This window comes from Parambassis ranga, chromosome 1 (genome assembly GCF_900634625.1).
Source record: "Parambassis ranga chromosome 1, fParRan2.1, whole genome shotgun sequence".
NCBI lineage: Eukaryota > Metazoa > Chordata > Actinopteri > Ambassidae > Parambassis > Parambassis ranga.
This window is the reverse complement of record NC_041022.1, coordinates 11,273,403-11,300,842: the sequence shown is the minus strand read 5'-3', so window position 1 is coordinate 11,300,842 and position 27,440 is coordinate 11,273,403. Positions and strand designations below refer to the sequence as shown.

Genomic DNA, 27,440 nt, shown 5'->3' with positions numbered 1-27,440 from the left:
AGATTAATGATGATAAGACATGTCTGTGTACGTTCAGTGTGCATTTCATATCAAACAAGTAAACAGCAGGGAAGAAATCTGTCTTCAGAATGAATGAAATTTGCACCCCACATTTAGCATTGTGCTGTCTTAATTGGGTGTATACTTGTGTGGACTTACATCTATGAGGTCATGGGTGTGTCGGTTGTGTGTGCGTGTTGCAGGAGGTGGCGGCGTCTCAAGGTCATGTTGACAGTCCACACACAGACAGCGCCAGAGGAAAGCGCCAGCCTTGTTGACCCACTTTGCATGTTGTGAGTGTGTGTGTGTGTTTTTTCACTCCAACCTGGTTCTGACTGAGTTGTTTACTCAGGGAGTGGATCGTGCCACTTTGTGGAAGAGTGTGTGTATATTTGTGTGTAATTATCTTTCTGTTAAAATTAGACATATACAGACCTGTAACTTTTAGCATTAAGTGAGGATAATGAAGAGTTCCCTCATGCTCAAATGTGTCTCTGCAGTTTTCACACCTGCAAGCTTTTGCTAATGTTTTGTTGAAACAGTGAAAGCTGTAAGTTTGCATAGAGACTGCTGGTTTCAGTATGTCTTGCAAAGTCTCTGACATAAATGTTCATGTCAATTGACACAAAAACTTTGTCTTATATGGTAACGTGTGTAGATCTATCTATGTTGTACAAAAAGAATGATTCCTCAGAAGAGCCTTTGTCTAAGATAGGCATCAATTTTACATACCAAAGCCACGCTATGGTGTGTGTGCATGCGTACATAATCAAATCAATCATAAGTTCCTACGAAGTGAAAGAGGAGTGAGTGCTATCTGGGTAGTTGGTATGTCCTTCCTCTAAACAACGCAGAGTATTTTGAGGCTTGGGATCCACCCTGTACTTTGGGGTGGAGTCACACAAACACTTTTTAAAAATGTTGTGTGTGTGTGTGTGTGTGTGAGGCACCCGACTGTGTCGATGTATCTATGTTTAGCATTTTCTTTTTATTTTACATATGTGTCTGTGAGGGTGACTGTGAGCGAGAATGGGAGGTCAGGCTTTTCAGTTTCAGACCAGATGTTTTTTTCAGACCTATATCAGTGATCTATAGTAGTTGACACTGGGTTCTGCACTCTGCACTGCTCATAAAAATGGGAATAATTATGTTGTATGGAATATATTGTAGATTATACCTATTACCATCTCCTAATACATTTTTATGTTTTGTAATGGTAAAAGAATCAAAATGCCTTTAATAAACGCAGAACTTTAGGGTTGCATCTAAAGAGAACGCCTTCTCTACATCAGGAGAAAGTAACAAAAACATGTCATGTCTTGAAGGTACATGAACCTTTTCACAATTTGATGGTATTAAATAATCTGCATTTTCTTATCTAAGCTAATATAATTCTTTCAGAGCGGGGTGATGCTTGTCTAGATGGGGGCCTTATGTGTGTGGGCCAGATGGCTGCTGGAGGAAATGGGGACTCCTCCATGAGAGCGGTGCCTGAGGAGAGGGCAAAGAGGAGCAAAGGGGAGCTGAGGGAGCTCTGGAGGAAGGCCATCCTGCAGCAGATCCTGTTGCAGCGCATGGAGAGGGAGAACCAGAAACTGCAAGGTGAGTTGGAGTGAAACACACATGCACAAGAGAACACTGCACACATCCCTAAAAAAAAGCACATAACGATTCAATATTGTGTCCTGTTGAAGTGAAGTGAAAACCTAAAATGTAATGATGACAGCAAAATAATGAGTAATAATATTCACAGCCACAATTACCGTTACCTTTAAACCACAATTCTTTGTCTGTGTTGGACTGAACTAGTTTTTTTCTGTTTACAAAAAGTGTTACTTTACGTAAGTAAGTTAAGTGATGAGTTTGTCTCTCTGGAAGCTAAATGGCAAGACAAACAGGTCTTTGTCTGTAACATCTTTGCCCCTTCAGATGTGCCTGCTTTCCAGTTCTTTATGTATCAAAGATTGAAATGATTGTCCGTACAGCAGGGTGTTGTTAATATTGGTTTAAGAAAATCAAGTCAGGCCAGTGACCTAACTCTCTTCACCGTGTCACACATACAGTTGCTGCAATTATTCTGTACTTAGTGGTATCCACATTTGCAGCATGTGGTGGCTTTCTGTGAGTGTGAGTGAGCCTGTAGTTTGATGGAGTTTTATTCCTCCCACCGGGTGCACTCCACCTTTTTTGTCCGTTATTTGTCTGGGTGGAGCACAATTCCCTGTCCTCCATTCTATCTGTTTATCTCTCTCACTGCTGCCTGGTTTATGGGTCAGTTATGAAAGTGTGTGTGCGCTTTCCCCCCATCAGTGTGCATGTGTGTCTTTGTCAGCTCTTGGGTGGGGTATCCTATCCTGTTGTGCATTATCAAGGGTGGAGTTTTCCGGCAAAACAGAAAGAAAGAGAAAAGAAGAGTGGGAGGCGAGGAGAGATTGGAGCGACTGAGCACTAGCTGAGCTGCAGCCAGTGAATTAGTTCTGATGAAGTAGACTTTGCTTGCTCCATACAGATGATAAGGCGCACAGCACAGCCGTGGCCTCGCCGGCAGCATCTATTCTTACTCTGGGTGTGTCAGCTATCTGCTCTGTCCAAGTTTTCTTCCTTAATTATCTAAGGCTACACGTTGCTGGTCACTCCTGCTTCTTCTTGTTCTTTGAGTGCTGAGGTTATAACACACAGTATTTTAAAGTTTATCCTGTGTTTTTAATGTGTTTATTATGGGATCTTTGCCAAGCATCATTGAAGTATGTGGTTTATTAAAATTGTGTCGTTGTTGGGATAGCTTGAGTTTATTTTTTGCTAAATTTAGTACATGCATAATCATTCATTCAAAAAACAAACCCTGCCAACTACAGAAGTAATATCCACTGTTTCCTGAAGGTATCAGAGCTGGCTGGAACGGGACGCAGCCCTGCTGTCTATATCCTGTCCCATAGTGATGATATCACTGTCCTTAGTGCAGCCACAGTGCAGCTGGTCGCTGGGTGGACACCACACGAGTGAAAGCAAACACGGGTGGGAGCATCCACAAGGGAAAGGGGTGAGAGGGAGAGTGAGGTTGACGGATGAGACAAATGTGGCACTGTTGGCAACAAAGAAAAGAGAAGAAGAGATAGGTTGTTAGAGTAGGGAGAGAGAGGAAGGGTGTTGTCAAAAAAGAGAGGAACAGATGAGGGTTGCTGGGTGTGCCCTCACGTTCTTTGATCACTGGTGTCAACATGTTGCAACGGAATTCACAGTTTGTTTGTTTTGTAGGCTGTATTAATCTGAAAGTCCGGGGGCAGGTCGAGGTTTCCTCGATGTGTTTGATTATGCAAAGTGTCACACATCATTTAAAAGGTATTCTCTGTGGCTTATGTTCAAATAACTGTACCATATCTAAAAAAACTTGATGTATTACAGGCCACATAGATAGAATACTGTAAATGTGTGATCTATTGTGAATTCCACAATAGATGGGGGTCATATAGAAGCAGAACTATGGTAAAGATGTGATATACAAACTGAACTGTTAACATTAGAGCTGCTGAATTCAGACAAGACTCATGAGATCATCATGAACCCATCTCACCAGGATTCAAGTATGTGCTTGAGTCAAACCGTGAAAGGTTTGGACAGTCCTGTGTGAAAGTTATGTTCATGTTTTATGCACATATTTTCCTTATAAATCATCTACGGACATTCTAACAGTTATATGCTACTTTCTACATTCACAAAAAATTGATGATTGGTTAATGTTTGCTTAGAGATAGAGTTATACGTTTATATATAATATATATTCATACTAGTACTAAACTCTCTTTTTATTTATTTTTGTAGCCTCAGAGAGTGATCTACAGAACAAGCGTCTTAAGCTGGACTATGAGGAAATCACTCCGTGTCTGAAGGAGGTCACTTTGGTGTGGGAGAAAATGCTTGGAACTCCTGGGCGAGCAAAGGTCAAATTTGACACTGAGACCATACACGCTGCAGTTGCACAAGGTATTTGGTTCCACAGATACATATATCAGTGCTGTTGGTTCTTTTAAAACATCAGCAGGTATTTGCAAATATTGACCAAAAGCTTAATGTATAAGTCTCCAAAACTGAAAAATATGCATTGTAACTTTTCTTCTTATCACCGGCCTTTCAGCTTTTTTAGAAAAATACGGCATTCCACTTGTTCTGTTTGTGCTAGAATCAGTGTGTATTTACCCTTTAACTTTTTCGACACCCACTGTCTCTTTGATTTGGCTCTTCTGGTCATTTTCTAGTATCAGCATGTTCTGCTCAGAGGACAAAAAGGTTATCTCCTGTGCCCTCAAACAAAACAAGACCTACAAGCATGTTCTCACAAACACAAGTTTTGTATAACAAGTAGAAATGTTAGGACTTGCTGAATTAGCCCTAAGTAGACTACCCATCTGATAGAAAGTTGGGAGCAAATTTTACATTGTCCATCATTACTAAGCTGCCCTTCAGCAAGACCCTTAATACCCTGACATCAAAGAAACTAGCAGTGAAGAGAGCACCTATGGCCTTACATTGCATGTGATGGACCCTATAGACTACAAATATTAGACAGTTAGTGTGCACTTTCTCCATCTGCATGAGTGGGAATAATTGCATACCAAGAGGTGACAGAAGGCTCTATTTGTCATTTAAAGGGGGAAAGGGATCAAATCAAAAGAACAGAACAAAAAATATTAAGACTATAAAAATAAAATAAATTTTAAGGATCAGCCAGTGTGTTAGCATGTTATACATCATTCATTGGAATTAAAATACAGAATCTGTAATTACATTAACTCTAATTGTATAATTATAACACTGTACCCTCAAATTTAGAAACTTAAGATGTGTCTTTGGGCAAAAAGTCATTGTGTGGCAATTTACATCTCACAGACACATACTTCAATAAGTCAGGAATGGTAGAAATCAGTTTGGACATCCCAGCCTCACCCTCCTTCATCTCTGTCATCTCTGCCAGGTGTCCCGAGGCAGCATCGGGGTGAGATCTGGAAGTTTCTCTCTGAACAGTACCTGCTCAGGCAGACAGTGCCTTCCCGACCCCCGTCAAATCACACACCGTACAAGGAGCTGCTGAAACAACTGACCTCACAGCAACACGCCATTCTCATAGATCTGGGTAACACACACACACACAGATAGAAAAATTCTCAATGAATTGTTGGACTTACTACTGATTTTTCCATCATTCTTTAAAAAGCACGAGAAATAACTTTGCCTTTTTGATGTAATCTCCATTATATTAAATGTTTTAAACCCTAATTTTATCACATTCACCCTTAATGTTTCTGACAGCCCCCACCCACAAACCCACAATCACTCACAACCTACACCCCACCCATGTAACACCCACATATACACATGCATATCCACCCACACATCCATGTAGCACTTACCCTCCCGCATTTTGACCGTGTCATCTGCCGCATGTTATTCACTCTACATCAAACAGGGCAGGGACAGCGGTAACCGCTTACATTGTGACTGTTTTCTAACAGTTTTTAATAAAGGTGTTATGTGCCGGAAAATAAACACAGTGTTTGTGTTCATATTCCGGCACGTAAGCAGCAGAGTACAATGAAGGTTAAAGATGTGAGATGTCACCAGTGTTAATTTTGGCAGCAATTTCTGATTTAGTTTTTATTTTAGTCTTGTGACTAAAATGTCATTTGATTTTAGTCACGTTTTAGTCATCAACATTTTTTAACTTTTAGTCTAGTTTTAGTCTACTAAATCTGCCGTGGATTTAGTCGACTAAAATTCTAAGATATATATTTTTTCATGAAATAATTAAGGTTTGAAGTGCAGTAAAAACAGGCACAGCTTTAACTCGTGTTATTTGAAACAAACACCTCTTTATTTAGTTGCTATGACCTTTTCACAAAAGAACCAATAAACAGTGAGCTGCTCTCCCTGAATACACTGTTCAGTCATGACCTTCTTCATGAATACTCCATAACTACAGCAAAATACTGCAGTGACAACTTAGAAGCAGTGCGCATGCTGTAAAACCATCAGCAGCGGTGTCTTAATCTATAAATTTTGTCACGTGTATCTTTGAACGGAAGTTAAGATGACTCGTCTGCAAATGTCGCTTCAGGTTTATTGTGTTTTTACCGCTGATAGTCGCTCCACACAGTTTGCAAACCGTCTTGTTTGTCTTGACATCAAACGTGTCCATGTGTCTGTTCTTCTCCTGTTTTGTGTTACCATGCATGAGTACGCCTTCTTCCAGCATCACGGGGTAACGTCCTTACGCAGAGAGATCACTTCTGATTGGCTCTCTGCCGCCGTCTCCTGATTCGTCCCTCCCTTCCACAAACAAAATTTGCTCTGATTGGATCTCGTCTCCATCGATAATTTCGTCTCGTTTTTATTCGTTGACGAAAGTGTCAATACATTTCGTCTTGTTTTTGGCACCGCGCGTTTTTATTTAGTTATCGTCTCATTTTTATCAGCAAAAAAATGTCGTTAACGAAAACTATGACGAAAATGAATCGTCAACAAAATTAACACTGGAAACAACAAGGCTGTACCGTATTTTTGATGTTTTGAATTTAGTGATAATTTAACACTGCCAAACCTTACACACAGCAAATCTGACACAAACACACAATTTCTTTCAGGCATAGGAGAGAGTCGTAGCATTATGTTCACAAACTAAAGCCCCTGCTGCACATTCCATGCATACACACTCACACGGTTGTCATTGTTTTCTCTGAAACCTCACATCACTCACTGTAAGTCAAGAAGTTCTCCGTCCAAAAGCACACACTGACACATCTGCCAATTACCATTCTGTCCACGTAACAATGTTCTTTTATGGGATCCCTGCCCTCATTATCTTGTCATTTCTGAAAGGAGCATGTCCCATCCTCTCTTACATGTTAAGCCTCTGAAGCAGGTTACGCAGTCTTCTCATAAAGGCTGCATTCATGTATGTTTTATTACGATGTCTGTAAGCATGTTGGTTTGGAATGGGTTGGCACATGCTCGTGCACTGAGCTCCTTCTTGACATCAACAGTAAAGTGTGAAATGTTGCATCCTAAGGCAAAGTACAGCAGTGTATGTACATTTTTCAAACACATGCACACACCCACAGGTCTTGGTGGGGCTCAGGCAGCACATTCATCTGTCTGTGTTTTAGATTAATATAAATTGATTAACAGATAGGTCGTTGTCAGGTGTCGCAATAAACAGTGCTTATATTTTTGCAATTTTCTGTTCCAGGTCGCACTTTCCCCACTCATCCATATTTCCAAGCCCAGCTGGGTGCAGGACAGCTGTCTCTGTATAATATACTGAAAGCCTACTCACTGCTCGACCCTGAGGTATCATTTCATTCATCTTTTCTTTACTTCAGCTGCCTTCTTTTTCTCTTTTTGTTTATTGTAATGGAATAACTAACCCTCAGCTGTCTGTTAGGCTTAAGATGTATCCACATTCCCTGTTCTCCCTGACACAATGTTTGTTATTGTTGTCACCTTAGGTGGGCTACTGCCAGGGCCTGTCCTTCATTGCTGGAGTGCTGCTTTTACACATGGGGGAAGAAGATGCCTTCAACATGCTCAAATTTCTTATGTATGATGTAGGGCTCCGCAAACAGTACAGGCCTGACATGATTATCCTGCAGGTAAAATGCACACACAGTTCACAAATCTGTAGGTTTTCTCAGCACTTTGTTTACCTTATTCCAGCCAGAAAAAAGACCATTTGTGGTTTAACATTTTTCTCATTAGCTATTGATCTAAGAGGAATATTTCCAATATTCCAAAGAAGCAGGTGCTATGCACTTTTATCTAATTTACACAAATGAACTAAAACGGGAACAAATTATATCTCATCTGCAACAAGTCTGTCTTTGAAAATACAGTGAAATAAATCCATAACTGGTGTGTTGTTCCTGTCAGATTCAGATGTACCAATTATCACGGCTGCTTCACGACTACCACCGGGATCTTTACAGCCACCTAGAGCAGCAGGAGATTGGGCCCAGCTTGTATGCTACCCCCTGGTTCCTCACTGCGTTCGCCTCACACTTCCCACTTGGCTTCGTGGCTAGAGTCTTTGGTAAGTTTTCAAAAGCACAGAGTTGCTTTACTGCGTAACCACTAGGGGTGTAACTGTTCACAGATGTCACAGCTCGGTTCGTTCCTCCGTTTTGGTGTCACGGTTCGGTTCAATACAGGTTCAGTACAAGAGGAAAAAGCAACAAATCCCTAGTGTTTGCTTTTTTCCTGTTCATTTTGAACAGGCAGTAGTAGTTTGTAAAGATAAACTTTTTAATTAAGAGACTATAATAATCTTTCAAACCCAACTTTTCCTAAAACAAAAAAAAATTTAAATGTACATAAACATTTAATAAACTTTCAAACCAAAATTTCTATTAATGAAAATAAAAGAATATAAGAGAGGCATCAAGATAAAAGGCTTCAAAAATCTGTTTGCATTAATGAGTGAAGATCTTGTGGTGGTAACAATGTCAGGTTGCAGGAACTAGCTGTTGCACTGCTGCAGTTTTTTTTTCTACCTAACACCGGTGACTGGCACATCTGGACGATGTTGTCTGATATCCGCTAGCATGTTGGTCGTACTTCCACTCCCATACCGTACAGCTGCCTTACAATGCTGACACACCATCCTCGTCCTTTCCACAACTCTCTGTCCTTTATTGTCGTACGTCACAGGAAACCAAGAACTTTCCCACACTACAGATTTAAAACAAGCAGGCGGGTCTTTGGGCTCTTGTGTGCTGTCTGAACTTGCCATTCTTGTTTTGGATTGGTGTGTGCGTACTGTTTATAGCAGATGGTCTTTTCCTGTTGTGACTGTTGCGTTGTATTATCACTAGCACCCTGCTCTGGACGCCTGTGACTGACTGTATTCGGCGTTGAAGTGCATGAACCGAATTGTGACATTTGTATTGTGGCAGTTCGGGACGAATGTACCGCTACACCCCTAGTAACCACAAATTGTTCTTTCTGAGTAAAGCCCAATCATATCAATGCAGAATACAAACACAGTGAAGGCAAGATCTTAAACCCAGAGTAATGGAAGGAGGGAGGACAGTGGTGTAGCTTGATGGGATTTAGGAAACTATAAAGGCAGAGCATACAAAATGAAATACATATGAATATAATGAGCATTGCGGTTGATCACAGAAGATGGGAGTGCCACGGTAGAGGCAGATTTCTGATAATGATCAAAACTCCTTGAAACACTATCCACAGATTCTCTGGAATGAACTCTTTAAAAATTAGGCCTACACACAGACACTTTTGTGATAAAGATTTACAGGTGACGGTTCTCCTTTTCAAGTTTATTGTTTGTAAAAATACCATCACCCCCATAGTGTATGTTTTTTTTTTCTTTTCTTTTCTTGCCCTCATTCCTTCTTCACTGTTGTTTTCATGCTTAATTTCTTACATGGTACTCAGTCACTGAACCAGACTCACTGGCTCCTCATGCTCATCTGAGCATAGCACTGTGTGTGTGTGTGTTTGTGTTTGTGGGTGTTATGCTTAGAGGGCATTTTGTTTGCACTGTCGGGTTTTTGATATCATGTGTGGAGCTCCACACCTCTGCTCCTATTCTTGAATGTTGTACATTATCTTATGCAACGCTGCCTAACCCTTACCACACCCTGATGAATTCAAAGAACACACACAAACACACTCCTACCCTGCCTCTCCAGATTCACCCTGGCTTACATTCATATTTACTTAAACGTTTTTACTGACGTCAATTCATTCTTCCAATAAAATAGCATTTAAGTCTCTTATTAATGCAAATGCTTTTCTGTCAACACTTGACCTCATTATTAATTTGCAACATGAAATTTAAAAAGCTGTCATGTCAGAGTCTCTTCTGACCTGCACCACCATTTATTTGATCTTTCTCTATTTCGTCTTCATTCACCTTTGACTTATTTTGTTCCCTGTCAGATATGTTGTTCCTGCAGGGGTCAGAAGTCATCTTCAAGGTAGCCTTGAGCCTGCTGGGGAGCCACAAGCCTCTGATCCTGCAGCACGACAGCCTAGAGTCCATTGTGGATTTCATCAAGACAACGTTGCCAAATCTGGGCCTCGTGCAGATGGAGAAAACCATCAACCAGGTTAGAAAAGAGACACAGTTGCTTAGCAATGTGTAACTAGTGTACATTTGACTGACCTATTTGTTTTATGATGAAACACATACTTTAAAATGGCTGGAAGAAATTTACTTTCTTGTCTTAAAGCATGTCTAAATAATGACAAAACACACCAGAGCACGGTAGATTTAGACAAAGGTTACTCAGGTGTGTATAGTCCAAGTTTTAAGAAGCAACATAGTAAAAATATCTTACCCTTAAATCTATAATATGGCTGCAACTAGTTATTTTGATTTTTGATAAATCTGCTGAACTGATATTAACCCTCATGTGTTGTTCGGGACATTTTTGTCCTCTGAGAGAAATTTTTCTGTTTATTTTGGCCATAACTTTGTCAATATGTGGACAAATTGAATCATTTTTCCTCAATAAGCTTAATTTTACATAAATTTTGTTAATATGACTTTAAAATTTTTCATAGGTCAACGGTACACTGTGGGCAAATTTTACCCCCTAATGTGTTGTTCGGGGACAAAAACGTCCCCTAACTTTAACGGTTTTAAAAATATATTAGATAAATATTTTTTTGAAATTTTTTTGCATAGACCTTTTAATTAACTTCAGTTCTAATCAACAGTAGTGAAAAAAACATTTTCCCCCAAGATTTTAACCCTTTAATCACCAATTTTATAAGGGGTGGTGCTGAAAATTGAAAAAAAAAAAAAAACAAAATGGCTCATTTTTAATAGAAAAGGTGAATGTGGACTGGATTCTTTTGAACCTTTATTACAGTCTTGGTCATGTCAAACATCAGTAAAAAAATTGACTTTATTGCATTATTAGTTTTTGCACAGCACTGGATTTTCTTTTTTTCTCCCATTTTGTCCCATAGACTTACATTATAAACACACTTTTTTTGACTGCACAGCCATGGCACTAAATAATCATGCATTCTTGATTGTTGGTGGTTTACCCTGTTGGTAGGAGGTAACATTTGTGATTTTTACAGTTAACAACTTAATTACCATATTAACCCTTTACCTGCAGGCCTGTGCTCATGTAGTGTAGTTTCTGGCTTGTATATGGAGTTATAGGGAGTATTTTAGCACATAACTGTGTGTCTACACACTGTGTGTGTATGTTAGAGAGGAAGAGAGCCATTTGCACACTGTCAGGGAAGGAAAGTCAGGAAAATAAAGTTACTAAGTAAGTGAAGTGTACCTAATTCAGACGTACAACGGCGATGCATAAGCATGTAAAATGAAAACATCCAGGAGTTCTGGCGTCTGAAGTTGTGGATGGGTAAAATAGCTGTTTTTTTTTTTTTTTAGCTTTCGGAAAACACGTCCTCCAGTAGAGTGACTTTACTTTTAGGTTAGTGTCTCAGTTGAGATCACTGAATTAGTCTAAGTGAAGTCTAAGTGCCCCTTTTCCATGGTGTGTTGCGCTCCACACGACCATACGTACATGTGCATGTTACTAAATAGACACCATAGATAGATAACTTGATAACATAATAAATAATCATTGACTAACCAAATATAATCTACAGTTTAGTCCCCTACTAAAATTAGTATTAAAAGTAGTTTAGTAAAGTAAAGTAAAGTAAATTTGTTGCAGCCCTAAAAGTAAGTGCCGGGCCCTTTGATGCTGAGAGGTTCAGACTAAACAAAACAAAAACACTAGTGGACTTGCATGCATCCTCCTGGTCATTTAATGGTGACAAGAGCAGCAAGCAGCATGAAGAGAGGATTCACCTGTGCATGAGTGAAGGATTCACTTGTGAACGACTGAAGGATTCGCTTGTGAACAAGTGACGGATCTACTTGTGCAGCCTTCACAGCTTCACAGCCTGGCCCTTCATAGAGCCAGGCTGCACAATCATTTCCAGAGATTGTGCACAAGTGAATCCTCTCTTCATGTTGCTTTCTGCTCTTCTCACCATCAAATGACCACAAGGTCACATGTAAGACCACTTGCCTTTTTGTTTTGTTTCGTCTGCACTTGTAGACATCAAAGGGCCACACGTGCATAGCAACACTTTCTTTGTTTTTGTTTACTATGAAGACTCTGTGGTTGTGTGTACTCACAGACAACAAGATCAGTGTGCAAATGGCTCTCTTCCTCTCTAACATACACACACAGTGTGTAGACACACAATTATGTGCTAAAATACTCCCTATAACTCCATATACAAGCCAGAAACTACACTACATGAGCACAGGCCTGCAGGTAAAGGGTTAATATGGTAATTAAGTTGTTAACTGTAAAAATCACAAATTTTACCTCCTACCAACAGGGTAAACCACCAACAATCAAGAATGCATGATTATTTAGTGCCATGGCTGTGCAGTCAAAAAAAGTGTGTTTATAATGTAAGTCTATGGGACAAAATGGGAGAAAAAAAGAAAATCCAGTGCTGTGCAAAAACTAATAATGCAATAAAGTCAATTTTTTTACTGATGTTTGACATGACCAAGACTGTAATAAAGGTTCAAAAGAATCCAGTCCACATTCACCTTTTCTATTAAAATGAGCCATTTTGTGTTTTTTTTTTTCAATTTTCAGCACCACCCCTTATAAAATTGGTGATTAAAGGGTTAAAATCCTGGGGGAAAATGATTTTTTCACTACTGTTGATTAGAACTTAATCAATTAACTTAACGAAAGTTAATTAAAAGTTCTATGCAAAAAAAGTTCAAAAAAATATTTATCTAATATATTTTTAAAACCGTTAAAGTTAGAGGACGTTTTTGTCCCCGAACAACACATTAGGGTAGTGTTTGCGAACAATGCATGAGGGTTAAAATAAATAAATATACAAAATCAAGTGTTTTTTCTGCACATCCAGGACAAGAAGCACCAATTAAACAAAAACCAAACTATACCGTTTTTGTACCATTGTGTTGTCTACGGAGTCTTTAGCAAGTTACAGCTAAATGAGGTGAATATCAGTCACAGTTTATTCAAACATAGGGCAGTCAGCATGTCCACATGGTCTCTGTGTGGCTTGCTCTCTCTGAGAGCAGATATTCCTGCTGCAGAGGCTGCTGTGATGGGGTGGATGTTGCATGATAGCTGGATAGCTAGGTAGCCAGCTTACCATCTCACCAAGACCAGCCCACAGATCAGATATAGAAGATAGATGAGGCCAAGCCTGGATCTGTACTGTTGACTTGAGTTAGTCCAGATACTTCATCTTAACAGACATGCTCCCATGACAAGAAAGCTCCACCTTTCTTCCCTTTTCCTTGTGACTTTATATTACAGGCACAAGTGTCCCAGCTCAGGTTAATTATCAAATATTGTTAGATCTGATTTGGGCTACTTTGTATTTTATCCTCGTTTTATTCCATTTATTTAGTATATATTTATTCTGCAACAAAACAAAGTATTTTACCCAACCTAAATGTCTGACATGAACCAGTGCTTCCTTTAGTTGAATGTTTTGTGTAAAGCAGATAAGTGAAGCAGTGGGCAGTTTGCGTTTTTTTTTTGCTGCTTTGTTCATTTAACAGATGTGTTGTCATACCATCTGAAGCAAGAAATCAGCAGTTGAAAAGACACATTGTAATTGCTTTAGCACAGAGAATGATATGCCGCAGTATGAGCCACACCCAAACCATTCAACAGTGATGAAACCTGATGGGTGGAGTGTGGTCATTTCACCTTTCATGCGTCACTATTTGGGTATCTGCTGTAAGTCAATAACAGCAGTGTCACAGACTGAAGGCATGACACTCAAGTGATGATTGCACTTCCTTATATAACATGTTTTATAAGTCTAATTTATATTAAGGTTAAAGATGTTCAGGTGTACAGAAGAAAAATAGCACAAATGTACAGTACAGTATAGACAGTACAACTATGTACAGTTGGAGTCAAAATTATTAGTGTATAAAATAAATACAGTGTTCTGTACAGTGTTGTTTTAAGTCAAGCATGTAAGAGGATCATAGTACATGTCAGCTGTGTATCTCTTTTTTTTGGTTTGGTTTGAATATTGTTACACCCCCACTGAACAAGTGACCAGGAAACATTTAAGAGAAATTCCAGTTTCATGCAGCTTTTTGTTCCTATTGTTATTATCTTATCAGTAATGATGAGATAACAATGTAGGTTTGCAAGCACATGATCAGTAGTGATGATGTAATGCTCATGTCATGTTTTTTTTCAGTCAAGTCAAAAAAGAAAAGAATTTAAGGCACTCAGATCTAAACTGGGTGGCCTGCTCTCGGTGGCTAGACATATGGCTGGAACAAACTTACAGGGATGATCTTTTCTCTGTGTTATTTAGGTTTGTGAGATGGATGTATCCAAGCAGCTCCAGGCCTACGAGGTGGAGTACCATGTGCTGCAGGATGAGCTACTCGACACACCTCCAACCCTTAACCAGCATCAGCGAGCTGCACAGCTGGAGAGGACCAATCAGAGCCTCAGGCAGCAGAACCTTGACCTGCTTGAGGAGCTGCAGGTACACATGTAGATATGTACACATACATTAAGATAAGTTACTTTTTTTTCCAAATAAAGCCTTCGACCTGAGGGGAGCCATTCAAATGCTGGGAACAAAGCGTGTGATCCTGCAAGAGCCTGTGTGCTGTCCTCGGATTTACACCAGAAGCATTACAGAAGGCCCGCAAAGCGGCATGTTTTTGTCACGTCTCCCCCGCCAAGCGTGTTTCATAGCATATCCACGTGTATGTTGCAAGCTCCTGCATAGTAATCTGCCTGGTTAGCTGATGGTTAATGTCCTCTCTATATGTATCAGGCTGGGCTACACAAAATGTTACTGAAAACTCAGTTTACCCAGTCAAAACACGTTTCGTCTCTCAGCCTTTCTGCCTTCTCCATGTGGTTGGTCCAAATTGACGCCTCTTACACAGCCTGAAAATAGAACCAGCGCGTATCTCTCGCAGATTAGCGCACAGCTAGACTTCTGGGACGCTCGAGATACATGTCTGGTTTAAATATTTTCATTGAATTTCACAGCAGCTGCCGTGCTAAACTTCGTAGGGCTTCCGTAAAACTTCTGCTGTAAATCCGGGGTCAGTGTCTGCTGCTCACACACTGTTTTCAGTGATCTGAGTGGAAGTCCAATTATTGAACTACAATTCCCTCACTGCATCCACTCAGGTGTCCCATGCTCGAGTCTGCAGCCTGGAGAGTCGAGTGGAGACTTTGGTGCAATCAGAGGGCAGGCTGAAGGAGCAGGTTTCTACGCTAGAGGAGGAAAGGAAGCAGCTGGTGAGCACAGTTTCACTCCTCCAGGACCTCCTCACCAGCCTCGGCATACGCACCACCGCTGATGGACTCACACTCCCCCTACCTACTGAAGCACACGCAGTGACAGAGAGGAGGGTGGATAACAGGACTGGAGACTGTCTTTCTCAGCCGCTGGTTCTTCCAAAGGGTTCATAAATACTACTTTCTTACATTTTTTTTTTTAATGGTAAGGTAATTTAAAGGAGCCAGATCTCCAGGAGGAGAAAGGTTAAGAGGACTCCATGTAACGACCTTCTCTTCTCCAGAATGTTTGAATCAAAAGAAGAAGAAGAGTGAGGTGGGTTGATGTTAAACAGAGGGAAAAAATACACAACAGAACGGGTCGGGTTGAGATAAATAAAAACTAAAGATTTAATTACCCTCATCAGCTCACTCTCTAACAAATATAGCACTGTCCTGATGTACAGACAAAACATTGCACCTGTTTGCATCTGTGAAAGTATTTTGCCAGTTGGTTTGTTTAAATATGTCACCTGCAGTAAGGGTAAAATGGCCAAAGAATGTCAGAATTAATGTACAATAAGCACAAAGAACAAAAACTCCACTCTACAGTATTCTGATATGTGTCATCGATCTCTGTTACACAAACCCAAAATAGCCAAAAAAAGAAGTACAGGAAAAGTTGAGAGGAGTGTAACAAGGAAGTGAGATGAAGAAGGGACGGGTGAAGATCTGAACTTCACGACTAAGTGTTTTTTGTTTCTATAATAGTTGAATGTCAGTAGTTAAATGATGTTAGAAATGGTGGTTCTCATACTGAGGGCAGAGGTGAACTATTTCTGATTTTTCTTCTGGAATTGTCTTCCATGGTTTTATTTCTGGACCCTGCACACTTCAGACTTCATTTAAGCACAGTAGTTCACAGGAAGAGTAACACAATAAATCCAGTCCATTTCACATCCTGTTTTTTCACCTTTGAATTCACGCTGATTCATCTGAGTAGATGAGAGGCTTTGAAACCTCTGCTGTTGAGAAAATGTAAAACCTCTGCTGTTGAGACAATCTATCACCTGTTAATCATTTACTGTATTCAACACACTGAATTCCTTTGGCCCCGAGCTGCAGCTTGGTGTGTCTGTCTGAACGTTTTGATTGTTACTGTGCGTCTGTTTTCTCGTGCACTTCACTGATCGCAACAAACCTGTTGGTTTACACTGTAAAGTTATTTTTGCTTTTACCCGAGTCTCTTTGCACATGTTTTTCCTGTTTTTATTGATTATTGTTATTCTATACTTTATAATACATTTCATATTCTGTCAGCACATCTGAGGCCCACTGTCTTTGTGTGTGTGTGTTTGTGTGCATACAGTGGAAACCTGTGTGCCTGCAGTCAGGCTGATTGTACCACCTCTTGTCTAAACATGCTAGTCAGTGTCAGTGTTACAAGCTTGATATAGGGTTTCAAGCATCGGTGTAGGATGAAGACAATGTTTACCATACAGACATGCATGTGTTTTCCAGGACGTCCTTCTGATGTTGCAGAAACAGCATGTTTGGGCAAGTGTGATTGTGTGTTCACGTGGAAAAAAACTGCAGCGGTACACCTTAGTTGCTCCCTTTGTAGAGCAGGTAGATGAAGTGAAGCTGAGTCCTCACTGCAGCGCCCTGAGCCCCCCTGCTGTGCATGAGTCCTCTTCCCATTTCATCTGGTTTCTCACTACTGAACAATATCAAAGAGAAGAGAAGGAGGTAATGATGCAGGTATAAGAAAGACAAAATGGACCAATGTGATACAAGTTGATACTGTTTCTCTTTTCAGACGAAATTCACTCGATTCAGCAACTTCTCCGTGCCGTGTCAGACCTTAATGTTGATCAGTGCTGTCATACACCTCTTTGTCACTGGAACAAAATACAAGGCAAGTTTGAAAGTTGGGCACAGCCTCTGACACCCTGACCTCTGCCCTGCCCATAGAGACTTTCCCTCTGGGATAAACAGAAAAATAACACTGGTATTAACATAATACCATAATTAATACATCTCATTGAACTCGTATGGAGTTCTAAAGGTAGTTAAAGACTTAATCCAAAACAAACACAGAAGCTGAATGGAGATTTCCACGCATCAGCAACAAAGGGAGTCGAGTTCCATACACAACATGCAGAAGCTGGACACACCTTCTTCTGCTAATGTAACTGATTAGCACGAACGCTTCGCACGTGGCCGCACCCTGCAGACCACCGGCCTCACGGGCTCGATGTAGCTAATCTGTGATAATCTCCTGGTTATGGTTCTATGTAATCCTGGCATGTTGTAATAGCACGGCATGTTGTGTGTTGTTACAGGTTGAAAAAGGCACAGGCCCTCTCATCTGCTCAGGAGATACAGCTTCTCATGTGATACTGGTTAAATCTCTGTGGCCAGGTTTTCTTAATTTTGCAGTTGACTGAGCTGAGAGGGAGCAGATCACCCTCGGTCTGCAGTGTTGTCCACACACCGAGTGTGTAAACAGTGTGCTTATTGTGCGCTGTGTGTTTATGTGTCTTGCTGCCTGGATGAGCAGACTGCCAGAGGTTGTGCTGTTGCCCGGAGTTTTGCTTTAGTTGATCTGGCATCCGTTTATCCTTCCACACTCCACCTCAACTGTGCCCCACCCTGCTTCACATGCCTGTATCCTCCTAGAAACCCAACTTCCACACTGTCTGACAGACTGTCTTTTCTGGAGATTATAATTACTGTGTGTGTGTTTGTGTGTGTTATGTCAGAGGTTGTTAAACTCTGTCATTTGGTGAAATTGGGCAGGTAGTGTACACGTAAACATGGGTAAAAGTGCTACAATCATGAACGTCATGACAATAATTCCAGCTGGGCTGAATGACCCTATTGAGACACTCGCATGGTTTAATATCCAGCTGCTTATCTGCTCGCCTTTACACACCCAAAAGTATCAACTTAACACTTTTATGTGGTGTATAAAGTAATTAAGGCAGTTTATAATCATCGGTGATGCTCTGTTTAAAGTATATCAGGTACAGGGATGAAGGGCACTGGTCAGTACAAAAGGTCAAACTGCAGCGTTAACGGCCCATAAAGCACTGCCACGCAGCAATAAATTTTGATAAGCGCCTGCAGCGAATGTAATTTTAACTCCTGTTTAAACTGGAGCTGTGCAGTAAACTTTCAGTCTGTTATGAAGCTTAGTTGTTCAGGATTTATCTAATCGGGAGTACTAGCTACAAACAGCAGCAACTAGAAGCACAAGATAGCTCATCCTTAAATATGAGCCTCTTCTGTGATGGTCTGCTGCACAGGACAGTATGCATTTTATATGATCTAAGTTACAATATAAATAGGTTGAGGAAAAAGGAGAACCGAAGTGGCTTTTTTTGTAGTTTTTAAAAGAAAATAAGAATAATCACATTCTTAATTTTGGTTTACTTGTGTTGCTTTTTTCTGTAATTATGAAAAGGGGGAACTGTTACTATACAGCCCCTGAAAGGAGAACACATCTGCAGGTGCAGGTGAGTGAACACAGCTAGCAGCTTATTAATACTAATATGCAACATGGTAAGTAAATAATATAAATAATAGTAAATAATATACGCAGTACAGTGAAGTGCCAAAAACTGCAGTTCCTCAAACAGCCACTTGTAAGTTGCACATACATCCCGCCCTGCACATTTCAACATCACAGTCTGTGTGTTGGTGTGTGTTTCATCACACCACCCAGACATTGCAACTCCACATGTCTAAACTACTGCATGTCACTGTTGCTTAATGCAGTATGCAGTAAATGGTGTGCATAACTTAAACGATTAAAAAAAAAACCTCATGCTTATTTGGTTTGTTTTAAATCGTTTTGTTTTGGACTGTGTGACATAAGAACCCTGTTGTTGTGTCGATGTATAGTTTTCACTGGGTGATCTCATTTATGATTTGTCCTGCATGTCATTTCGTTTCAAAGTATCTGGCAGATGATAAGGGAGCAAATGTAAAGATAAGGGTTGAGGTTGCATCAGGCAGCATGTTGGAAGAACAATAGTTTATGACTTGATATCTAAACTGATTAACACTCACAGCATAATGACACGGGTCACCAGTCTGCAGGGAGAGACTTCTGCAGCCGGTAATGATGGATAGATGGCTGAAGTGTAACACTTACAACCAGATAACAAAACAACAGAAATGTCCAGAGGTTACACTCCAAAGACAAATCCGAGAAGGCTGAAGGCAAGGCGATGACCTCTGGTGTCAGACAGGCAAGGAAGGGAACCCTGCTGGTGGACTACCTGGAAAATTGTCACACTGATCCTCTGACAAGAGGAGTGCTCCAGCAGTCTACAAATCTACAGTGGTGATGGCTGCCATCTAGGTCTGAGGTTCTGAACTCGTGTTTACCGCATTTGTCAACCTTCAGACTGCTGTCTCTTCCCAAAGATGAAGAAGGAGTTCAGAGATCACCAGTGATGATGATGATCAAAGCTATCACACTCTTTGTTATGTGTAACTCTAATCCTGAACGGCTACTGCCTACAAATGATGCTGCTTAATATATTGGATTATTAGATTTATGCCATAAGCAGCACTGTGCTGGTTTCACAGCCTGTATGAGGTCTAATGTGGTCAAAATAGTGCTGGTACTTGAATGTAGAGAGCACAGTGTGCTGCTCGATGACCTCACAGTCAGAGAGAGAGAGAGAGGCCCAGATTATGAAAGAGGCAGATTGTAGTCGTCCTGCTGAGTCACACACTGCTAACATAGACCAGCAGGCTGAACAGAGAGAACACATCCTCACTGGAGAACTGGGAAGGATGATGTTACACGATCGGTGTGTGTGAGTGTGTGTGTGGGTGTTTCTGTTTGTTGTAGAAGGTCAGGCGCCACAGCTTGGGTGTGACCACCGCTGTCCTGTCAGCACATCAAGTGTCCACATGACCTCTCCCTTTACCCCCCCCCTGCCTACTCTCACCCTCTCTCTCTCTCTCTCTCTCTCTCTTCCCTTTTCTTCACCCTTCCTTAGAGCCAGGGTGTAACCAAGACTCAACTTGTCAGTTACTCAGATCTGTAAAAGGAGAGGGGGTCTTTGTGTGTGTGTGTGTGTGTGACACACAGAGACAGCAGGCAGGTTTTCTTGAACAATAAAGCTGTCTGTTGGTTATTTCTGAACCCTGGAGAGGAAGCACTACTCCCTGCAGGGTGGGGAGACGATTCATAGAGCCCCCACCCATAACAAACACACACTTACACATGCGCGCGCACACACTACTGTGGACACACAACTGACAGGCTGCACACACAGGCTGTCTTTCAGCACAAAGTCTCTCCTACTGTCTTGTAAAGAAGAATCAGTAACCGTACCGTGGAAGAAGTCGTCTAAAATAGAGGCCGACATTATTCTAGCTCAGCTATGAGTGGAGAGCTTCCCTCAGGCCTCCGGATCAAGGTGCACCGCAGGTTGAAAGAATTAGATGCCATCTGAGAAGTTTGAAGCTGATTTAAACAATATTATTACACCTCGTTTATCTGTCAGCGGAGGCAGAAGGAATATGTTGTGTTCACTTTGTACATGTGGATTGATGACAGATGAAATGTCTCAAAAAGTTGAAGATATTGAAGGAGGAGTTGACCGACTACTCCAGCAGCCATTAGAACATGTTGAGCCCATCTAGCTGTGCGGCTCACGTTTGTTCAGCAGCCGGTCGTCTGATAGAGGTGGATCACTCTCCAGGGAGCAGACATTGTAGAGCAGGATGGAAGGGAGAGTTTTCAGTTTTTTGTCTAAATGCACATAATGAGAAAATTACCTTTGTAATTATCAAATGACTCAGCATGTACCAAATCCCACAGCCATCCATACATTAGTTGTTGTAGTAGATATTACACTTACATCATCTAGTAACTCAAGCGTCTGCCAAATACTAATTTATACACACTTTCACTGTCATTTTGAAAAGTACAAAAACAACCAATAGGTGTTAAAATGCTGTATTACATACTGGACCAAGGCAGAGAACAAATATAATCGTAAATAAATAATCAATAAGTGTCTTAATTGACCAAGAATAGTCGTATCACAGGGATACCAGTGCCACCCTTTTGTGAATTTTTCTTTTCTTGTTTAAGCTAGCCCCCTTTGGAAGGCCGGCTGAGGTGATCATAGATGTTTGACTGTTGTTTGTATCTGTGTGCGCTGAGAGTTTGGTCTGAGTACCTCATGTTTATCTTGTACATGTGTAGTGTAGTTTGTTTAATCTCTGCAGTTTTCATGGTGCTTTCGATGCTAATGGCATTTGTGGTGCTTTCACGATGCTACGCCAATAAACTCCACACACCTGTCAAGGCTGCGTCTTGTTCATTGAATTCAAAGGGGCCTCTACAAAAATATATACATGAACACAAACCGGCTCATATCACAGTAACAGTTGTGCTGCTCCAGCTTGTCCTAAACTCAAATCGCACACACACTGTTCAGTTTCCAACCTGTCTGTGCATTTCTTTAGCTTACATAAGCCACAAACATATTTGTGGCCATGATATTGTTTCTGCAACATGATATGACAGCCCACATACTGACACACCCTCAAGCTGCTTCTATGCAAAGCAGGGGAATGGTACACCTCAGGGGTGGAGCCGGTGTTTGACTGATAATAGGTGTGTGTGTGTGTGTGTGTGTGTGTGTGTGTGTGTGTGTGTGTGTGTTCAGGAACCTTATTAACTCAGAGGGCTGGACAAGACAACAACATGAAGGAGGCAGCACACATGCATGTTGAGTGATCGGGTGACTGGGAGTGGTTTTTGGACACACACACACACACACACACACCTGACTGACAGCCACAGTAAATATTAAACACTTCCTTGATGCCTTTAAAACTGCTCATCATTGGCAGTCACTGCAACATCACAAACATTATGTACTTTCTTGTATTTCTATATAAAAATGTGCCTTTTTACTTTAACGTGGGGCTTTTACATAAATTATGAGTGCATTTTAACATCTGAGCAGCGTGTTAATGTTAACTCACACGTTTGTCAGTGATAACAATGGCACAGAAAGATGTGTTTGATCAGGGGATTACAGTCTAAAATAGGGACTGACAGCGAGGTCAAACGCTCTGGAAAGTACAAGGCTTGTGTTTGTATGTATAAATACACAGAAATGCACAAGACAATAACCTATAATTGCTACACAGCCAACTCCTAATATTTTACAAATACCAGCCTGTGTAAGAGCGGTAATCTAATATCAGTGTCCACACCCACTCACTTCTCCTCATTCAGTGCTCTACAATGAGACAAATATTTTATTTCTGTTGGTCGGTTAGCATTATTGTTTTACAAATTAATTAAATACAATAAAATAGGATATATATATATATATATATATATATATATATATATATATATATATATATATATATATATATATTTCATATTGTAAGAAAAAGAAATATATGAATCAAAACATTTAAAAATGGTGAATAATACAGAACTACTTTTTATTTTTCCTCACTTTTTACCTCTCAACATAATATTTTTAGTTTATTTAGTTAAAAAATAAATCTATATGTTGACCAAAATCTTAAAGATGACATAACGATATTGACATAAAAAGCACTCTGCAGTCACCTGGCTCCTTTATCAGATATCATTCTGTTCATGTAATGATAAGCAAACCAAAGGCAATCATGACTCATGAGTGAATTAAAAAGTTCATAATATTTTTGTGCTATAAGCACAGTAAAACTGTCATTGTTTCAATATATTACAGACTAATAAATCAAAACATCACTGAACCACCCTATTTTATTGGTTCTTTTAATGTATCAACATAAATCACCCTCATCGTCTGGCAACAACACACACACAAATATAATCTCGTTCCTGAGTGACTCAGTGTGAAGAAACACAATGCCTCTGTGTGTGTATGTATTTTTTATTAGGGCAGAGTAACTTCACTATGGGCTGACTGTGTGTTTCAGTTAAAGAAATCACGCAAAAAAAAATCGAACAACGTATGGAGCTTGGCACGATTTTGCAGGTCACACGTGAACAATATAAGTGTTCATTACTTTTACTGTGTGCGGTTACTCCATAATACCTGCTGCCTGCAGTCAGTTAAATAGAGACAGAGATGTGATTGTTCCCCACAGACACGTTATTATACCATAACATAACTTAGGAGGAGCGTCATTACACACACACACACACAGGATCTAATATGGAAAGTAGAGATGGTAATGATCATGATCACACATATATTTTATGGCAGATCTGTCAGAGATTATATTAATTTGCCCGAAAAAAATTCAACAACTCCTCGTTGCAGAAAGTGTTTGATAACATTAATGTCAAGAGAAACAGACACATGGTCTTTATATGAGCTTCGTGTCTGTCATTGCATATTTGTGATTCATTGTAAATCATCATAATAAATATATTTAGGCAAAGCAGCTTTATTTTATAGCACAGTTCATGCAATGGGCAAGGCTTATCAGTCTGGGATTAAATATAAATCAATGTCATTTACAGACAGGTGGAGCGCCTGGTGGAAGGTGTCTGCGGTTATCAGTCTGCAATCAAATCTAAATTAATAAATAACAGTCAGGGCGGTTGGAGCTCAAAGGGAAAGGTGTGTCACCTGAGACAGTGTGAACAGTGAGATTATAATCAGTGTGTATGTAGTGTGTATAATTATAAGTAAAGATGGGGGGCAAGAAACTTTCAGAAGCAGCGCTGTCATGTCATGCACATGTCTGTATGGACTTTACAAAATGATATAAATATAGGCTAACTGATCATTTGTTTTGTTTCCTGTTTTATTTTGAAATTCAGTTTGGGCTTCCTTCCTGCTCTTGTGTTTGTCTGGCTCTGTGGTTGCAGTCACCTGCAGACTCCCCTTTGTTTAAGTATCAGCAGCAGTGTGTGCTACATTTGAGTCCTATGTTTTTTTTAAAATCAACCACAGTGTGCCAAAACATTTGCTCCTTTAGTGTAGGAAAAGTCCCAGTTGTGTAAGTCCTTGCACCATTTTTGTTGATTCATAGCTTTCTACCACTGCTGTAATCAATGGGTTTTTATTGATAACTTTGAATAGGTCATTGTATTGCTTTCTAGCAAATTATTATTATACAATTATTGTTGTTGTTTCATTGTAATATTGGAGAGATTTACAGGTAGAGATAGACAGGATATGTACCTCATAGACACAAACAAATCCACACCAAATGTGATGCATTCACTGGAAGTCCCTGCCACAAATTAACCTTGAAGAAGTGTACAACTTTTTTGTTGTTGTACCTTTGAAAAGTCTAAACTATAACAATGTCTCATACACGCCTTGAAGAAATGTTCTGATGATTTAAAAATGTTTCTCACATGTTGGCAGCATCACAGTCCACGTAAACTATCAACACAGGCAAAGAGAAAGTGCAAGCAGAGCTAAGGTGGGCGGGCAGTCACAGAACCTGGAGGCATACACAAAAAGTCTCAATACATTTAAAACAAGTCAGTGTATCTTTATACAAAAAAAGAACCTGTCAATAGAGACCAAAGCTGTTTTTATTTCTGCTCTAGAGTTGTCCCTTCTCACATGGGAGTCTATGGGGGACTGACCTACTTTTGTGGTCAGCCCCTAGAGGCAGCAGGAGGAACTGCACTTTTTTTATGCAGCTTCATTTCTGAGCCTTGCAGTTAGTTTCTACTGAAAGACAAATATTTATTAAGAGCGCTTGTTCAAATGCTGACATAATGTTAAAACATACATATATATGAAGATTCCTTCATGTTGTCATTATGTTGTATGAGTCAGAACAGGTATGTGTGTTTACTCTAACTGACTGTATATTGAGGGCAAACAGTTGCAATGTGGCAATTCTGGTTATGGTGAAATAAAGTTCGCTCAGACGCCGCTGCTGCACTGATCCGTATCTTTGTTGAATCTGAGCTTCATCAACCATGAAAGGAAATGGCAGCTCAATTAATCAACCCATTGGAGGAGGCATGTGGCGACTGGCATGACTTCATCTGTCGTGTTTGTAGCCAAAGGATATGAAGGAGTTAACAGAAACCTTAGTTTGCTTGTTTTTACTGTGGCAGCAGCCAGAGCCGCTCTGACTGTCCAGAAGAATGAAGTCATGTTTTATCTCACCTTTTGTGAGAGACCTGTGCTTCCAGAGAAATCGTGCCCGTCATCTACCCTCTGCCAGTCTCCATGGCTTCCACAGAACTATGTTTCCGCATCACCTTTTTTTCTGCTGCCATTGGTTGCCTGTCAGCCCGTACCACCCTCATACCTGCACTGGTTTATGGTGATATTTCGCCTTGTTAGGTAGGAAAGGCTTGGATGAACTTGAAGAATGATAAAAATGTTGTTTTTTTTAAACAAAACAAAAAAGATGTCTTTCCAGCTGCATGTTTTTACTCATAAAATAAAGCTTTTTGTTTCCTTGACATTTCATTCCTGTGCAAATGTAATGCAAGAGCAATGAGCAAGCATTTGAAGTGTACATGTGATATGTTTTTATCACGTGTGACCTGCCCCGGGAGGGGTAGTTCAGCCCAGCCCTGTGTCGGTATGTGTGTCTCTTTGCACTCTACAGTAAAAGTCAGGGCAGCACCCATCATCTTTACATTAACAGTAGATGTTTGTGTGCATGGCAATGCAGTGTCATGATAGGAGAGGAGAGTTTCAGGCATCAGTGGACACATTAGGACCTGTGCAGACTATGAGGGTCTGAGAGGACAGGGTCATGGTCAAATGTATCAGAATCAGAAAAAACTTTATTAATCCCAGGGGGAAATTGCTTCACAGGTACTAAGATCTGATTTCTTTTTACAAACAGAACCTTTGTTTATATGTAGTTTCAATATTGCATCAAAAATATAAATTCTACAGCTACAACAACACTGATGTAGAAACAAGCCAACATTCTTTCTTTCTGGCTGTTTGTCAAAGAAAACCTGTAAGATTTGTGCACAGTAATGTTCATGCTCACACTTGAAGAAACATTTGACCGTGACATGATGACAGTGATAAAATGCTCACACTTGTTGTCTTAAGATGTGACCTTTCATTCCACCGCATGGCTGCTGAAGGTACAAATCATACAAAAATGTTTGTTTAGTGATTATTATTAGCTTCAAACTCTGATTTAAATGTTTCAGTATATAGTATCATCATTTACAAAACAGACATCAACACGCGGAGGACGTCCTTTTCTGATCTCTGTTATCGGAGCTGTGTCTGTCTTGATGTACCTGTGGAGGGAAAAACATGTATGGGGATGTGTGTCGTGTTATGAGACAAGGATGCAGCTAGTGTAAGTGTGTGTGTGTATGACTGTGCTGAGTCAGCAGAAAACAAGGGTGGGCGGCTATGTGAGTGATGACCACTGTGCAGGCGCTTGAGGAAAGGCCTTGAACACATGTCATGCCAGCCTGACCTACAAGTGACACCGTTGAGTGCATCTAGAAGTTGTAGCAGTGCATCTAACAGGTGGGCCCTGGCAAGATGGGTGTAATAAAAATGAATAATGAGATGATATCCATCCATCCATCATCTGAACCCTAGTTTGTCCTGTTCACAGTGTCCAGTGGGACACTGTGAACAGATTTAGAGGAATATTTGACTAATTTAGAGAGACACACACACACAGAAGAAAGATATGAAGCTCCCTTTGCTTTCTCTTTTCCTTCCTTGGAAGGAGACGCTGCTGTTAACACACAGTTTGGTAATAATCCAGAACATCAAGATAGACAACTATCTACACTGAAGCTGTGTTAAATACAATAGCAGTAACAGTAGCAGAACTTTATTATGCTGTCACATTGATTTTAAGTTGTATTCACATTTTACCTGTGAAACAAGGAGGTTTCTGCACTTTATTGTCTCGAAAACTTTTTTTTTATTAGGCCTTAATTATAAAGCTGTCATTAAGAACGCTGTTGTGCCGTTGGCTGGGATGTATTTCACGTCCCCTCATCATTGTTGCTCAGGATCAGGTATCTTGTAACAATGACCAGCTTTGTTTGTGCCGTTCCACAGAAAGAAATCCGGTCAACCCTTTCACCAGAAAACAATATGATACAGCCAGTCACATAACAGAACAAAC

At 40.3% G+C, this 27,440-nt stretch overlaps 1 protein-coding gene across 3 annotated transcripts in view; it reads left to right on the top strand.

The window, feature by feature from the left end:
- tbc1d1 (TBC1 (tre-2/USP6, BUB2, cdc16) domain family, member 1) overlaps positions 1 to 16,650 on the top strand; it is a 35,792-nt gene extending 19,142 nt beyond the window's left edge. For all 3 annotated transcript variants that reach the window (XM_028402752.1, XM_028402743.1, XM_028402761.1), the window contains 9 exons: positions 1,402 to 1,602; positions 3,820 to 3,981; positions 4,970 to 5,128; positions 7,241 to 7,341; positions 7,500 to 7,643; positions 7,921 to 8,080; positions 9,955 to 10,124; positions 14,398 to 14,574; positions 15,237 to 16,650. In XM_028402752.1, the coding sequence (XP_028258553.1) occupies positions 1,402 to 1,602; positions 3,820 to 3,981; positions 4,970 to 5,128; positions 7,241 to 7,341; positions 7,500 to 7,643; positions 7,921 to 8,080; positions 9,955 to 10,124; positions 14,398 to 14,574; positions 15,237 to 15,521 (1,559 nt within the window). In that variant the 3' untranslated portion in view covers positions 15,522 to 16,650. The remainder of the gene's footprint in view (positions 1 to 1,401; positions 1,603 to 3,819; positions 3,982 to 4,969; positions 5,129 to 7,240; positions 7,342 to 7,499; positions 7,644 to 7,920; positions 8,081 to 9,954; positions 10,125 to 14,397; positions 14,575 to 15,236) is intronic.
- Positions 16,651 to 27,440: the final 10,790 nt, after the last annotated feature.